This window comes from Carassius carassius, chromosome 21 (assembly GCF_963082965.1).
Source record: "Carassius carassius chromosome 21, fCarCar2.1, whole genome shotgun sequence".
In the NCBI taxonomy this organism is placed as follows: domain Eukaryota; kingdom Metazoa; phylum Chordata; class Actinopteri; order Cypriniformes; family Cyprinidae; genus Carassius; species Carassius carassius.
In genome coordinates this window covers 9,418,826-9,436,251 of record NC_081775.1, presented here as the reverse complement: position 1 = coordinate 9,436,251, position 17,426 = coordinate 9,418,826, and the positions used below count along the sequence as shown (strand labels likewise).

The 17,426-nt window shown below is 36.6% G+C and overlaps 2 protein-coding genes across 4 annotated transcripts in view; both read left to right on the top strand.

Moving 5' to 3' along the window:
- Positions 1–3,372, top strand: part of LOC132097488 (disintegrin and metalloproteinase domain-containing protein 9-like) — a 40,487-nt gene extending 37,115 nt beyond the window's left edge. Inside the window, exons 19-22 of the mRNA XM_059503224.1 lie at positions 120–243; positions 999–1,065; positions 2,333–2,403; positions 2,863–3,372. Of these exons, the coding sequence (XP_059359207.1) occupies positions 120–243; positions 999–1,065; positions 2,333–2,403; positions 2,863–2,923 (323 nt within the window). The 3' untranslated portion in view covers positions 2,924–3,372. The remainder of the gene's footprint in view (positions 1–119; positions 244–998; positions 1,066–2,332; positions 2,404–2,862) is intronic.
- Positions 3,373–7,044: 3,672 nt separating this feature from the next.
- LOC132097485 (2-oxoglutarate dehydrogenase complex component E1) overlaps positions 7,045–17,426 on the top strand; it is a 28,410-nt gene continuing 18,028 nt past the window's right edge. For 2 of the 3 annotated variants that reach the window (XM_059503220.1, XM_059503219.1), the window contains exons 1-3: positions 7,045–7,444; positions 15,570–15,758; positions 17,039–17,141. In XM_059503220.1, coding sequence (XP_059359203.1) covers positions 7,220–7,444; positions 15,570–15,758; positions 17,039–17,141 — 517 coding nt within the window. In that variant the 5' untranslated portion in view covers positions 7,045–7,219. Of the gene's footprint in view, positions 7,445–15,569; positions 15,759–16,624; positions 16,719–17,038; positions 17,142–17,426 lie in introns of all 3 variants that reach the window. The other variant, XM_059503221.1, reaches the window with a different exon arrangement.

The following is a 17,426-nucleotide window of genomic DNA, read 5'->3' as shown; positions in this document are numbered from 1 at the left end:
TGGCTAGAGCTTCACAGAAGATTATCAGGGTCATCTGTAAATGTGATCACCTCAAGTGGAATCGCCCAAATCTGCTATGTTAAATAATAATCCTTCCCCTCTCTCTGAATTTCACTCAGATAAAGACACTTCCACAAGGGATGGTCTGCTTGTGTTCTTTTTCCTGATTCTTCCTCTCTTGGCGTTGGGTTTGTTTGTGGTCTTCTTTCTGTTCTTCAGAAAGAAACGCTCTCAGGGCTACGAGTGAGTAACTAAATAATTATTTAAGGAAAAGCATAGAGTGGAATTGACCTAAAATGAAAAAAAAAACATTATATATATATAAATAAATAAATAACTCCAGGGTATTTGGGCTTTTGTGAAAACTACTGATCATATTTCTAGCATTTTTGTATCTTGCTCATGGATAGTCTGATTGATGAGCCCAGTGCATTATGTAGCTTTCCTAATTTTTTTCATAACAGCCCTTTTTCTCAGTTTTCCGTAGTTGTGTAGCAGCAATTTAAAAAAAACACCAAGAACTTTAATTAAAAGTTTGATTTCAACTTTTTTTATTATTGTATCAGACACATGTGATTGACCCCTTTAATTATTTTAGGTCAAATAGGTTTATATTATTTAAATGGAGACATAATATTATATATAAAGTTATTAAAGTATTTAAATTTATATATATATATATATATATATATATATAAATTTAAATACTTTAATAACTTTAATCCAGTATTTTAGGTCAGGAGTTTGGCCGACAAAAATAAATTCCATTCTTAGAATCAGAATTAGAAACTGCCAGCCAATCAGAATCAAGCATTCAACGACATCAAAGTGTAACAGCAAATACGCAAGACTTTCTCCATAAACAAGTCCAATAAGTCTGAATCCGAATTATGTTGTATATTCAGTTTTTGTTGAAATGTATTGAACAAATGATGTTCAGTGTGTGTTCAGTATAACCCAGTGTTAATACTGATCAGCTGTCTTTGGCTGTTCCTCAGAGCCGACAGCAGGCCGCAGACTGCTGTGTCCCAGCGGGGAAACCCCAGCAGTATGGTGAAGGACCGGGTGAGTGACCTCTGCACAGCAGGACTCTTCACTCACTACCACACTCCCAATCTTTAACTCAATGTTTACTGTAGCTAACCTAGTGCTTTATCTTCAGATTTGAGCTATTTTTCAGCGTATGTGCTTGAGCATAACACAACTGTACGCCTGAGGAATGACACTGCAATGCAAACTTAACCAGCTAGTAAATCGGTTCATTAGTGCGTGAAGAGGGAAAACCAGTTTGAAACGTTCCCTGATAAACCAAATCCCCAATTAAGGAGAGAAAATATTCCACACACAAACATAACAACAAAGCCAATACAGATGAGGTTACCATTTCTAGAACATTTACAGTTTACTTAGCTGAGGATGTCTTTATATTCTTTATATATCAACCACTTTTCCCAGTCCATTCTGAAAGCACTTTTTTTTCATCTTTAAATATTAAATAATAATTTTAAAATGATTATTTAATTTGATATTGAACTATTATTTAAATAAATGAATTAAATTAATAAAATAATATTGATTATTATTAACCTCTCTGATTTACTCCTACTAACCATGTCTTGATGTATACTTAATAACAATATTAATTCTCATGTCAGCACTTCATTGCTATTGTGTCACTTTGAGCTTTGATCGTTTCATTTTCTTTCAGAGCTATTTGTTTCAGGCATATAATCATATACCCATAATCATTCTGCTCTAATCCTCTAAAGGAGGACCTGAAATTGTGTGCTATGAATATTCATAATGGTTTACAGCTAAGCTTATTTGACATATCAAGATTTAATTTTCTATTTGTGCAATTGGGGTAAATCCATCAGTGTGCAATTACCATGTTATTTCATATGCATACGAATGTACTGTACTGTGCAGTAAGCTTAGTTTCATATGTTTTTAGATGTTTAGTTATGTCACTAAACAAAAATTTAAAGGGTTGAAAATGTTGTCTATATTTACTCCCCCTGAAGTTATTCCAAACCTGTATGAGTTTCTTTGTTCTGTTAAATACAAAGAAAGATATTTTAAAGAATGTTTGTAATGAAACAGTTGATGGTTCCCACTAACATTTTTCTTTCATACTATGGAAGTCAATGGGTACCATCAACTTGAGGGCGTGTAAATGAAGACAGAATTTTAATCTATGGGTACACTGTCCCTTTAAATCTGTCTGATGTAAATATATTTTAAGCTTTATTTAGGTAAGTTCATTTATTCTTAAGTTACCTGTCTTCCACATGTTTCTTCAGCAGTAACACAAGTCTCTGTCTCTTCACAGGTGGTTCAGACTAATAAATCAGCATCTGTGCCATCTTACACAACTAGACCACCACCACCTCCGTTAGCACGGTAAGGACACATCCTTAAATCATTTAAAAGTGACAGTAAATACATGAATAATGTTACATGATTCTGTAAAAAAAAAAGAGAGAGAGAGAGATGTTGTTCGTTTGACCTCTCTTACTATGAAAGAATGGTGAAAATGCATCACAAAAGTATTAAGCATTTATTAATGATGTTAAGAATTCAGCTTTGCATCACAGAAAAAATAGATTACAATTGAAACTATATTCAAATAGAAAACTATTATTTGAAGTTGTAATCATATTTCAAAATAGTACTGGCTTTACTGTATTTTTGATCAGGTTATGGTAAATATCTTAGTTACCCCAAACTTATAAACATAAACAGGTGTATTTTAAAGCAGCATCCTAAACATAAAACCTCATAAGTTGCTGATATGTAATATTCCAAGCATTTTGAAATGTTGACTTGACTTGAGTCCTATACTCTGTCCTCCCTCCACAGACCACCTGCTCCCACCAAACATCTGATGCCTCAAAGACCAGCGCCTGCACCCCCAGTATAACACACAACACACATCGGACTGACAGTTGTATTTCTGTCTGGGATGGACAGGAGTGGGAGGAGTCGAGGAGGAATCAGCTGGTCACTCCCACTCTCTCTATTCTCCCCCTCAATCTGCAAACAGCTGTCAACTGTCAATCAAACCCAGAGACGGTCACTGTTGCGAAAGAAACCTCCACTCGCAATACATCACAGAGTGCATGATGGGAGCGAGAAAACTCTTTAGCTAATTAAACACCTGTTACCCGATGAAAGATGTCTATGGCAACACACCGATCTCCTTAACTGTGTTACCATTCTTATTTGCTATATAGGACCACTGCGACTGATTGCACTTCAGTAATATCCACTGTTTATAGGAATGTACCGAGACCCTTTTTATCATAGGCCGGCTTTAAAATGTTCATTTGTTCCCCCCCTTTTTTGGTGCAAATATATTCTGAAAACCACATTCAATCCCCCCCCCCAATTTTTTAAAAATAATTTATAAAAGACAAATGCGATCATTTAGTTTATGAGGCATCCTTAACATTTTACAAGGTTATCAAGGCATTAGGAAAACCAAAATGGCCCGTGGTAACTGCAAATTGTTCTCTTTTGTGTATCATATTCATAATTTAGGTTTTCTAATACAGCAGGGACAAGTACATTATCATTTGAAACTGTTGTTACCCAACACAGAGATTTTAGCATTTATACATAGTTTAATTTACATACATGTACTTTCATTTATACACAACTTTTATAGAAAGTTTATTTTTTACTTTATTTGCCAAGTGATATTCTGTCCCCGCTGAGGTAAAAATCAGGTAAACATGAGAACTTGTTTTTGAAAATGACTGATTTGTGACACTTTGTTTGACTGCTGGTTTTATTGTAGTGTTAACATGATTTTACTTGACTACAGACAATAACAATGAAAGCAAAATAGAAGCTTTTCTCCTATAGTCTTCAAGGGCTACATGACTTTATGCATGATATCACATACTATGCCATTGACACAGATCTCTTCCTTGCTGAAACTTTTAAATAAGATCAAAAAGATAATTTTGCATGTTTCATAGACGTCTTAATACCACAAGAGGTAGAGTATGTGTATAAAGTCATGCACACTCAAACAAACCGCTGTAACGTGTATGTTGTAGAGCACATTGGACAGTATCCTCACACTAGGACATTTCCATCATAACAAAATCAGCCAAGTGCCATACAATACATGTTTGATAACAAGTGTTATTTTACATCTGTGTATTATGTTAATGTGTATGATTGACTGAATGAATGATAGATTGCTCCCTTCTTGCTCTGCATTTCCATTTGTGTGTAATGACGAGTCTTGCAGCTGGAAGCAGTTGTGGATTCTGGTTTACTGATGCTTTATGGATCAAGGATGGACTTGTGCAGGATGGGTTTATTTTGAGCTACCTTCAGTGTGGTGGTGATGTTTTCCGTTTTTGCATATGAAAATAAAAATCACTGGTATGTTTTTAATTATGCTGTAAAGTGTATTTTAAATATAATTTGCACAGATTGCAAATAAGATGGTCTGCTTGACTGATACTACAGCGCTCTCATCATACATAAGCATAGAAATAAGCAAGAACTTTTGCACTACGCAAAGTATTTAATCTTGGGACTAGCGATATATAATTCATACACAAATATTGTTTGAGCCTGATCTTTTCCATAAATCAGTGTCATGAACTCGGCCATGTTAACTGAAAATGTATTTTTCATAGATCATAACATTTTTAGTTGTTAATGGAAGGCTTGTGAGAAAATACTTGTAATTTTCAGTGTTGTTTTATTATTATTGTTAGTATTATAACATTTATTCATATTTTAGCTTTCAGTTTTAATTTACATTTTAATTAATTTTCATTTCAAGTTTGTTTTTTGTTTTAATCTTTTTGTTATGTGGTTTATTGGGTTTTTAAAAGTCTTATATTTCGTTTTAATTTATTTTTGTTAGTTTATGTTTTGGTAACAAGTCCAATAAAGCAACGTGTTTGCCAAATTTTCCATCTAATATTTAGATATTAGATATTTAATAACTGCTGAATAGAATTTAATTGGTTCTTTGCCAAGAACAGCTCGAAAGAACTGATTCGCTGGAATGAGTTGGACTTCACTACGAGTCAAAATAGCGCGCCAAATCTCGACGTGACGTCAGAACTGAGCGGCTGACGTTCTTGATGACGGAACGGTTCTGCTTTTAGTGTTCTCGTCTCTAGCGTCAGTCTCTCGAGCACGAGCGGGGCTCAGCGGAACAGTTACCATCTCCGGTGCACGACCAGCTCACAAAGGCTGCTCGCACAAGTAAGTGTTTCTTTTTCTTGTACGTATACACTCACATCCGCCGTTCAATGGATGCTTGAGTACAACGTCGACATAAGAACCAACGAGAAGGCGCGTTTCTCTCTTCACTTCTTCAAATTAGCATGGCAGGTTGTTCTTCTTTGGTGTGACACAGATACCTGGTATTTGATGACATAACTAGGTGTTTACGTGTCAGTCCGCTGGCTAAAGGATACTAATATCTAGTTGCAAAACTACGTGCCTGAAGCGACCTTTAATTAGCTCATTATTGTTGCTAGTTCAATGTATCGCGGATAGCAACAGAAAGTCGTTGATATTGTGTTTTTATTCATTAAACAGGTACGTGTAACTGTCCCACAAAATAACAGCGTAGTAATAAGAGTTAAAAGTCGCATGACTAGATTCCAATATCGGCCTATGATTTGATGGTTAGCATGGGCTGCTAATATTTTCATTAGACTCGTATGTTTAGCGAAAGGACATATTGATTGACACCCCGTGTCTCCATTAGCCTTCCACTAGGTATGTCCGGTGGGCGGGGTTAGGAGTCTCCAGCCAATTAGCGCGCTGAATCAGTGCAGTGGGCGGGCGGTGTTCGGCGGCTCATCAAGGGGAGTGGAACGCAAGGTCAAAACATAGGCGTGTGGAGGGAGAGAAGGGGTCCATGTTTATTTCAACCACATGGTCAGACCAGTTTCCTTTTAGCGGAAAAGGACATTTCTAACAGTTATTCGTTTTCATGAAGCAGAGTTTAGCTCAGATTATTACAGTAGCAGCGGGTGTGATTTATTTCCTAGGAATGATTTATTTCCAAGTCAATGCTTTGCTTAAACGTGAATAAAAACTCCCCACAAAGTTGCATAGATACATGTTGTGTTAAAATATTAATTTAATAATGCCAGCAATATAAAATAAGTCAAGGGTATGTAGTAGAACATGCATTAAATGTTATGTAATCTTGATCACACGTGTTTTCTACAATCCTGGTGACAGATGTGTAAATTGTTATAAAATACATATCAGTCATGTGATAAAGGATGTTTTTAACTTTGTTTAGCATATAGTCTGTAGTATGTTTTTGGGTGATGAAAATAAACTCACTTTTGACCCTCATTTATTTCTATGCATTAGTGAAAATGTAAAACCAAACCTTTCTTGTGTCAAAAGTACAAGAATCAAAAGTAATCGTGACCTCAATTATATCACTGTTATCCGAATTATGATCTTGTTTATTTGCAAAGTGGCTCATATCAATTGGTTGAAAAATAAATTGAAAGTTCACTCATACTTCCTTTTATCATTCGATGAACTCTTTCTATATTTATGATTTCTGTGTGACTCGGTGTACTACAGCCAAAACCATGCTGACACATTTTCATTCCACAGTCACTTTGTATAGTTAAAATACACCAAGCTTTTTACAGTTTACAAGACATTTGGCTCTGTTTCTCAAAAAGACGAATGCTTTGGAGCTCATGGTCTTTATCAGGAGCTTGACTAGCTCTTTGACCTTTGTCTGTTCTCTAGAAGCAGCCATTATGCCACGTAAAGCACAAAACTGCAAACAGATATGAAATGAGATTACATTCTGAGCTGTATGAAGATCTTTCATGATGATGATGATGATGATCCATTTACTGTTGTACCTGATTATAACTATTTGTGTTTCTTTTGCACTAAAAATCTAATTAAAACCTTCATGTGATACTCAGGGAATGAACGCATAAGGCATTTTAATGCATATCTGACTTGTCTATTCCTTTTTTTTATTGCCTATTCCATCCTGACTTGTGTATTCCTTTCCTTTTTTCACAGTACAAACCACAGATAGGATTCAAAGGTCAAGGGCTTCTGGAACTATCCATTCTAACCCCAGGAAATTGAAACGCCTTTTCCGTTTGAGCTAAAGAAGGAGGTGACACTTCTGGGGACATCCAGGAACTTGTGAGTGTGGGTGGCGCTCATTCAAAAGACTGCGATGCACCGCTTAAGGACTTGTGCGGCACGGCTCCGGCCAATCACGGCCTCACAGACTGCTAAAAATCTGTCACAGCAGAGGCCAGCGGCCACCCCTAGGACGTTTCAGCCATTCAGGTGCTATACGGCACCGGTGGCCGCAGAGCCGTTTCTGAACGGAACGAGCTCTAACTATGTCGAGGAGATGTACTATGCTTGGTTGGAGAATCCCAAGAGTGTGCACAAGGTAAGATGCAGAGGACGTGCAGGTGGATTATGGGAAGAAGGAATGAAGAGACCTCTTTTTCAGTGCCAGTGGTCATGTCCTCTTGACTGTTCCCAATTTCTATTTAACATATCTTTAACCCAGTCCCTAAGAAAAAAGTTTGGGGCGTTTCATCATAACAATGCCAAAAACGATTCTAATACATGCAAGTATACAATGAGTTTCTGTCTGTCTGCAGATGGTGGGTTGTAACTTGTATGTGTAAGGTCACATTACTGGGATCCCTGTAGTATTTTTAGAGCGGTCACGAGAGCGTCCCGGTTCCAGGACACGGTGACACACAACGCCGTCTTTATGAGTGTTTAGTTGTTTTCACCCAATGTACTTCTAATGAGGTTTTATGTAATAACCCCTTATTTATAATAACCACCTTCACCGGTCAACAGTGAGTACAAGGTCCAGGGTATCTTGGGTTAATGTTTTGCTCAGTGTTCTGTGTATGAATATGTCCCCTGTCCTGCAGGCAATTACATATTCTTGGATTCAGTTTTAATTATGGTATTGTGTTAGATTGCATTACATCACATTATTTTAGAATAGTCCAGTTTAGAACATGTTTCTTTGGGCCTTAAAGGTGTTAAGTCTTACGTTTATAAAGTTAGTATCTACTTGAGTATTTATGTTTTCCAGTACAAATATCTAAACCACCTTAAATCAAGATACATGTACCTGAGAGGCAAAAGTAAGATATTAAGTCTTCTTTTCTGAGAAATTAACGAAGTGAAATTAAGTTTAGAAGTTTATATTTGAAACAAGAACAAATATCTGTCAATGGAAAATGAAAACTTGTTTTTCTGTTGAATTAAAGGGATACTCCACCCCAAAATTAAAATTTTGTCATTTAATCACTTACCCCCATGACGTTCCAAACTTGTAAAATCTTTGTTCTTCTTCAGAACACAATTTAAGATAATTTGGATGAAAACCGGGAGGCTTGTGGGTAGGTTTGTACAGATAGACGATAGTATTGTGTATTGACAATAGTCGGAGATAATGACATAAGCAGATGTCTCTATCGATAGTCAAGAAGATATTAGGCTCATTCTCCTAATAATGTATTAAATATTAATAATAATAACTTTTTGTTTTTATTAGGCGGCCTATTATCTATCTATCAAACTGCCCAGCTATTTCACTTCAGCACCGCATTTCTCACACACACACCGTAATATATTTAACGTGTTAGTTTATGTCCAGTATTAGTGTTAAACTGTTGGACTTTAAATGAAATTTACTATTGATTTTCACCATTAACTGATTTTGCAAAACATTTAGACTGATAACTTCCATGCGCAGATGCGGCAAATTTGTCACAGTATGCGCGATATGACAGTTGCGTCCGACTATATATGAACTAGCTGTTTTAAATACAGTATTTTTATATTTAACGTTAGTTTATCAGTATGTTTGAAAGTATGTTTTTTCGATTATTGGTGATTCCATAGTCTCTATCTCGTGCACCTGCGCGGTTTAAAACACCAAATAGTTATGCTATGACAAGAACAGAGCATCTCTCTCTTGCTCCACTCATGCATGATAATATCGTGTATCGTCGATTTCACGGGCTGATATGACAATTTGAAAAATGACCACATCGCCCAACACTACTTGTGACTGTCCCATAGACTGCCAAGTTACACTGTCAAGGTCCAGAAAAGTATGAAAGTCATTGTCAGAATAATCCATCTGCCATCAGTGTTTGAACCGTAACAGTATGAAGCAACGAGAATACTGTTTATACACAAAGAAAACAAAAATGACTTTAAGCTTTTACGGGTTTGAAACAACATTGGAGTAAGTGATTAATGACAAAATTTCCATTTTGGGGTGGAGTATCCTTTTTTTTGTTATGTTTGTTTGTTGGTTTTTGATTTGTAATTTTTCTCTGAAAACAAGACATGTTTTGAGGAACAAAAACACTTTATTTCCATATTCGATTAGTCAGAGCTATTCAAAAAATAGTAATTATAATTAAAAATAATGTTGATTGGTTTATAACTCATTGTGTGCTCCCTAGACATTTACAGGTGCTGGTCATATAATTAGAATATCATCAAAAATGTATTTATTTCACTAATTCCATTCAAATTGAAGTTTGTATATTATATTCATTCATTACAGACAGACTGATATATTTCAAATTTTTATTTCTTTTAATTTTGATGTTTTTAACTGACAACTAAGGAAAATTCCAAATTCAGTATCGCAGAAAATTAGAATAATGTGAAAAGGTTCAATATTGAAGACACCTGGTGCCACACTTTAATCAGCTAATTAACTCAAAACACCTGCAAAGGCCTTTAAATGGTCTCTCAGTCTAGTTCTGTAGGATAGACAATCATGGGGAAGACTGCTGACTTGACAGTTGTCCAAAAGACGACCATTGACACCTTGCCACAAAGAGGGCAAGACACAAAAGGTCATTGCAAAAGAGGCTGGCTGTTCACAGAGATCTGTGTCCAAGCACATTAATAGAGAGGTGAAGGGAGGGAAAGATGTGGTAGAAAAAAAAGTGTACAAGCAATAGGGATAACTGCACCCTGGAGAGGATTGTGAAAAAAAAAAAACCCATTCAAAAATGTGGGGAAGATTCAGAAAGAGTGGACTGCAGCTGGAGTCAGTGCTTAAAGAACCACTATGCACAGATGTATGCAAGACATGGATTTCAGCTGTCACATTCCTTGTGTCAAGCCACTCTTGAACAAACAGACAGCGTCAGAATCGTCTCGCTTAAAAAAGGACTGGACTGCTGCTAAGTGGTCCACAGTTATGTTCTCTGATGGAAGTAAATTTAGTATTTCCTGCGGAAGTCAGGTTCCCAGAGTCTAGAGGAAGAGAGGAGAGGCACACAATCCACGTTGCTTGAGGTCCAGTGTAAAGTTTCCACAGTCAGTGATGGTTTGGGGTGTCATGTCATCTGCTGGTGTTGGTCCACTGTGTTTTCTAAGGTCCAAGGTCAACGCAGCCGCATACCAGGAAGATTTAGAGCACTTCATGCTTCCTGCTGCTGACCAACTTTATGGAGATGCAGATTATATTTCCAACAGGACTTGGCACCTGCACACAGTGCCAAAGCTACCAGTACCTGGTTTAAGGACCTTGGTATCCCTGTTCTTAATTGGCCAGCAAACTCGTCTGATCTTAACCTCATAGAAAATCTGTGGGGTATTGTGCAGAGGAAGATGCGATACGCCAGACCCAACAATGCAGAAGAGCTGAAGGCCACTATCAGAGCAACCTGGGCTTTCATAACACCTGAGCAGTGCCACAGACTGATCGACTGCATGCCACGCCGCATTGCTGCAGTAATTCAGGCAAAAGGAGCACCAACTAAGTATTGACTGCTGTACATACTCATACTTTTCATGTTCATAGTTTTCAGTTGGCCAATATTTCTAAAAATCCTTTCTTTGTATTGGTCTTAAGTTATATTCTAATTTTCTGAGTTCCTGAATTTGGAATTTTCTTTAGTTGTCCGGTATAATCAAAATTAAAAGAAATAAACATTTGAAATATTTCAGTCTGTGTGTAATGAATGAATATAATATAAAAAATTTAAATCTTGAATGGAATTAGTGAAATAAACTTTTTGATGATATTCTAATTATATGACCAGCTCCAGATTTAGTGAACATATTAATGCATTGTGTTCACTTCAATTTATTCTTAAAATTGTATTTAGGCCTAAAAAAAAAAAAAAGTTTGGTTCCGGTTGGTTGTCAGTTGAGGTCATTGGTCGGTAGGGATTTATTATTTTTTTTATGTATTTTTTTTTTTCTCCAGTGGCAGTTTTACACACACACACACACACACGCGCGCGCTGATTTTAAATGTGTGTACCGGTACTTTTACGACAGTGATTCTGTATTCCCGTTTAAAGTCTGTTGTTGCCATAGACACACACACAAAACGCACACACACACACAAAAAGCCTTCGCGGGAGTTTGACAGGCGATCTCATAGGAGATTAACATGGAGGATTTGAACTTGAAAAACGGAGTGTACAGACATCTTTTTGTAGTCAAACAACATTCTTTGTTATGTTCATTTATGTGGTTTATTTGATTTTGATGCTATAAATAAACTAGAAGCAAGAGACGATCAGTTAGTTTTAACTGATGATCTAACTTACAGCGATCTGTTCGACACATTCAAGAGCCACAAAACGGTATTTATTGTTTACATTTCTTTAAAAAATGACCACATTTGAAAGGTGAAATAACCAAATGAGACTTTGTTTCATATTAAAAGTAAGCTGGTAATGTTAATGTCCTGTCTGTCAGCATGTTGTCAGTGCCCTCTCTGTTCCGCGATATATTGTTGACTCCCCCCTCCCCCCGTGTTTCTCTTAATGTTACGATTTCCAAACCTTAAGTTATAGCTCACTTTAGGAATTGACAGTTAAAGGGTTTTGATGCAATACTTAATGGTTTTTAACGGATTACTTAAGTGTAAAACAGCATTTAAAGGAAACTGTAATTTAATTAACGATGTGTGAAAGACCGTTCTTCCCCAGTCTCATAAAATAAATTTGGGTCGCACATAAATTGACAGGGTCGGTCGGAAACCGGAACCAAACAAATTTTTTTTTAGGCCTTATTTGTCTAAAAAAGCCTTACATTTACATTTTATGAGACCTGGGGCCCGTTTCAGAAAGGAGGTTAAGTGAAAACTGAGTATGTTAGCCCTGAAATGAGGGGAAACTCTGGGTTTTCCATTTCAGAATGGGAGGTTTGTCAAACCCTAGAAAGCAGGGTAAGTCGAGCCCGTTTCTGAAAGAGAGGTAACTTATACTCCGAGTTAGTTCCCATGGTAACTTTCTCTATAAACCTCTGAACCTTTCTTCATTAAACCCAGAGTTTCTTTTGGTCTCCTCTCCCTTTTTAAAGTGCAGGCGATGTTTAAATACTTAATTCATTCATGCACACTGCAAAAATGCAGAAAGTATTTCATTTTTTTTCAAAAATGAAAAAAGTATTTTTTCTTATTTCAAGTACAAATATAAAAAAAATCATGATGCCAAATAGATCGCCCCTTCTAGATCAGACATTCACTAAGGTTCTGAAGGTTTTATGTTTTGATTGTCACTGCTGTAGTTTTTATTTTAGTTGCAAGTTTTTTTTATTTTTTTTTTTGTCCGAGTTACCCCATCTTATATTATTCTGTCTTGGCGTTGTTAACCTTAAACTGCCTTATAAGCGAGTAATGCATAAATGTAAATACAAAGCATACATTATGGGTGTTGTACCTAACCTTTTAGGTAAAAGGGTACGTCAGTTTACTTGAACTAGATAATCAAGATCTTCAGGATTACTAGAAGGCAGCAGGCAGGTGATCTTTTATAGGGTTGGAGTTAAACTCTGTAGGACGGTGCCCTCCATGACTACATTTACCTGTACTTTATCTAGTCCCAATAAAAAAAAAAATCACCTCTCTACTGATATAGACAGAAAAGTTTTTTTAAAAGCCAATATTGCCAGCAGTGAATAAGACCTTTAAGGCCGGCACACACCAAGCCAACTTCAAAGAACTAGTGGTGACGAAAGCCAACGTAGTCGTCGCTTCGCGTCGGCAGCGTCAGACCAAAAAGCTGTGCTGATAAAAGATATACGAGATAAACGCAGCTATACAAAATGTACACAAAGCAGCTCTTGCTTACCATTTTGAATATGAGTGACGTTAATAACTTTAATAATTTTAAGCGGCTCATGTTGTTATGAAAATATTCGCATATTAGAATGATTGGGAAAGATCACGTAACATTTAAACATCCTTCTGTCTGTACTGCCTTCATTTACATGCTTGTTTTCATCACTTTTGCTTTAATTCTATGCACTGACTCGTTCACTAAACTTAACATCCAGTCAGAGCTCTCACTCTCGCCGACGTCCCCAACGCTGATTCAGCATGTTGAATCGGGGAAACTGCCGCCGTTGTTGGCCTGACGAGAGCCTGTCGGCCTGATGATGGCAAATGGACGATCTTCGGCTTGGTGTGTCCTGGGCTTTGAGTAGAATTGTTCAGATCCATGATAACTGGCAAATGGAAATCAAACTGGTTTATTTAAAAATCACAAACTAGGAGGGGTCACAGAAATGTATTTACCAAACCCATACCTGTAGAGGGCTTTTGTCTTGTAACTTTGGAGCTGAATTGCAAACGGATCTTCTTTATTGTGACATGCTTTGAGTTTGTTTAGTACAAATCACAGTGTCAACCCACACCTGTTTAGAGTCGTTAGTTGTCACTGCAAACACAATGCTGAGTCTCATAAAATTGTTCACCATACAAAACAAGGACAAACTTTGTCGTCATGTGAAATTTGACTCAAGTTAAAAATCATTAATACGGTAACTGACATCCATTTCATATACCTTTCAAAAGGATCTAACATCATCATTACTGAAATTATCAATATTATGTGTAAATGTACATATGCTTTAAAACAAAACCGTGTTTATATGAATGTGAATGAATTGTAAAGCTCCAGCTCAATTATGATAGATCTTCAGGACCACAAACCATGAACATCTTCTACAACTTCACATTGTATTGGTAAGGCATTTAGAAACACAAAAAGTAGAATGAATGTTCTCACTCTACCCTAATTTGTGAGGGTTATTTTAATGAAATTTTTTAAAAATCTTGGTTAAACCGATGTTTAATTTGGTGGAAATGAGCCAAGAGTTTCATTGTGGTTTTTTTGTTCTCACTGTTTTTGTTACTGTGAAACAGTCCAAACTTTTATACCATGTACAGTAAAAGTGTTTTAGACATTTGGATTTTTGTTTGCTTTATTCGAGATTGTTCAACATGATTAGGGATGCACCGGTTGACCGGCCATAAATCGGAACCGGCTGGTTTTAGCTTAAAATACGCGATCGGCAATCGGCCGGTTTTTAGGTCTTTTTTTGGGCCGATTTTTCCGGAAGTGCGCCCTCGTGCACATACTACATTGTAATCATTCACTATGTCATTTGTGTGGAAGTATTTCGAAATCTGTGCGCAGGACACGGCCAGCCGTTCAGCACTGGACATGCAGCGCTACATGTCTGAGCACAGATAGCAGGAAGCGAACAGCCGTTGTTGTACTGGCGCACAAATAAGAGTCCCTTTCCTGCGCGCACTAAACACAAGTAGACCGTGAAGAGATGTTCAGATCAACTTCTCACGTGTTGGATGAAAAACGATATGGACTAAACTGTGACTAAACGGAAATGTTTTTTTATTTAAAAAAAAAAATTTTTTTTTTTAGAAATTGCATGCACGTTTGAAGTAAACGTCAGTTCTGCATAGGATTATTATTTTTATTTTACCTTATAATTACATAGACTTAATTTGATTTAGAAATCACCTGCTGTAGCACACTGAAATAGTGTTTCATTCATCCAATTAAAAAACTTCAGGGTAATGATTCACATCTATATTTTTTTACTTGAGACAATAGTGATTTTTTTTTCATTGGCTCAAGTAAAAAAAAATATAGATGTTAATCATTACCCTAATTTTTTTTTAATTGGATGAATGAAACCCTTTGCATTTTTGTTTTATTCGCACCAACATTATTTGATTTTAAGATTTTGGAATAATGTATTTATATAGCATACTTTTATTTATTCTCACTGGTAAAGACCTTTTTTTTATTTAAAACCAAATTTAAAAACTAAAACAAACACTGAATGCTGATTAAGAAACATCTTATTGAATGTGTGTTGATTGTGATGTTTGGATTGTAGAACTATGCAGTTATTGCCTTTAATTTCACATGGTTACAGTTAATCTTTTAATTTAAGGCCAGTTCTCTGTAGTTTCAACCCAATTCAAAAACAAGAGCTAAATGCTGATGTTTGTATTGAATGTAGGCTACTTACTGTGCACTTACTGCCGTTAATTTCAGATGGTTACGGTTATTGTTTTCAATAGCCATTTTTTTCGGCCATGAAAAATCATGATTGTGCATCCCTAAAAAATGATTTTTAGTAATATCATATCCAGTTCAGTATGTTTTTTTTTAAGCTATTGATTACAATTTACCGTTATTGACTACATAAAGAGACTTAAAGCTTGCTCTTTTTCTGTTCTCCAGTCTTGGGACATTTTCTTCAGGAATGCTAATGCTGGTGCCCCCCCGGGATCAGCCTACCAGAGTCCTCCTCCGATGGGAGTGAGTCTGGCCGGGCTCGCTCAGGCCCAGTCTCTGGTGGGGGCTCAGCCGAATGTGGAGAAACTGGTGGAAGACCATCTGGCGGTCCAGTCCCTCATCAGGGCCTATCAGGTACACACACAGATTTTAAAAACCTTGCAGTTGTTTCTTTAAAAATATTGGCTTAAAATTGATATCTCCGTGCTGCCTTTAACGAGTTTACCTTTAACAAGGTAAGATATGTGTTCATTTTGTAAAAGAAAAAAATTAAGTAAAAGAGATGCTTTTTGAGGTTACAGGAGAACATTCACTAAGCAGATAGCAGAGGTCGACCAGTGTTGGGGTTTGCCGATAACTAAGGTGAAAAATATAGCCAATAATTGAATATTAGTCGATAGTTTCTAATACGGTAATAAAGAAATATGAATGCAAACTTTCAGCTTTCAGTTAGAATTAATTAGTGCTAAAATAACTGTTATGACTAACTGTAACTTTATCACACTGACAGTTTTGTTTATTGTCATATGAAATTACAAAGAAAAAAATTAGCTTGCTGGGTCTGCACAAATCATAACTAACATTTTATTTTCATTGATGAATTATAATGACAGGTGACCAGTTTCCATCCTTGACTTTATTTTATTGCACAGTGCTAATAATAATTCTCCGGCACAGGCCACATAAAAACATGCATAAACAGAAACACTAAAACAAATGTTCAGGTTCACCAACTATCACAGCTGATTTTTCCAATAACCGGTAGTTTCATAAAGCAAATAAATGGTTCTATAAATGTGTCAATCAATCGGTAAAATTCTATATTGTTCAACCTCTAGCAGATAGTCCCATTTGATTGAAAATGCCAAATTGTGCTATAACTCAATTTGGTTGAATCGTTTCACAACTCACATTTGTGAGAAGATTGGGCTCAATTCACAGTCATGGGATCTGCTTAGTGAACTCCTCATGTCTTGTGACTGCTGTTGCCCTGTTTCCAGGTAATGGGGCATCACAATGCAAGCCTCGACCCTCTTGGCATCAGTTGTGTAAATTTTGACGAGTCCCCAGTAGCTACTGGGTTCCAGCATGTTGGTGAGAAATGTTTTCTGTCCCCTACAGCTCAACAGACCAACATTAATGAGCCTGTTTTGTGTGATTGTTGCTTTCCCCTTCCCTTTATTTGTCCCTCTTTCTCTCATTTCCTCTTTCCCCTGTTTTTCAACTCTTATGCCCCAACCCAACATTTAATTTCATCTTCAATCACACTTGATCTATCATCTCAACCTTCTTTTTCTCTTTCTGCTCTGCACTTCCTCTTCTGTGCCCTCTTCCTCCCCTCTTCTATATCTTTCCTTGTGGGTGGTTTTGCGCTCGGCTCCCATGTTTGTGGGGGGACCTCTTGTCTCCTGTAGATACGTGGTCACCATGTGGCTCAACTGGACCCTCTTGGGATTATGGATGCTGATCTGGATTCGTGCGTTCCCAATGACATTATTACATCATCGGATAAACTCGGTGAGGAATTATGAATATCCGCCAAACCTGGGTTAGGACTCTAGAAACTGCTTTCCGTGAAGGTTGGTGATTTGATCTCTGCTCCCCATTAATAACTTATTCAGAATTATGTGTTAAATTCATGATTGAAGAAATGCATCAACTTTTCTGGAAAGCAGTTTTAGATTTTTTCTATATATAAATTAAGACTGACTGTCGTTATTCTGGGTTTGCTGTGATTAAGGCCTGCAGCACTGTATTTGGCTTCTACAAAAGGAGAAGGCTATACAGCACTTTAAAATAGCA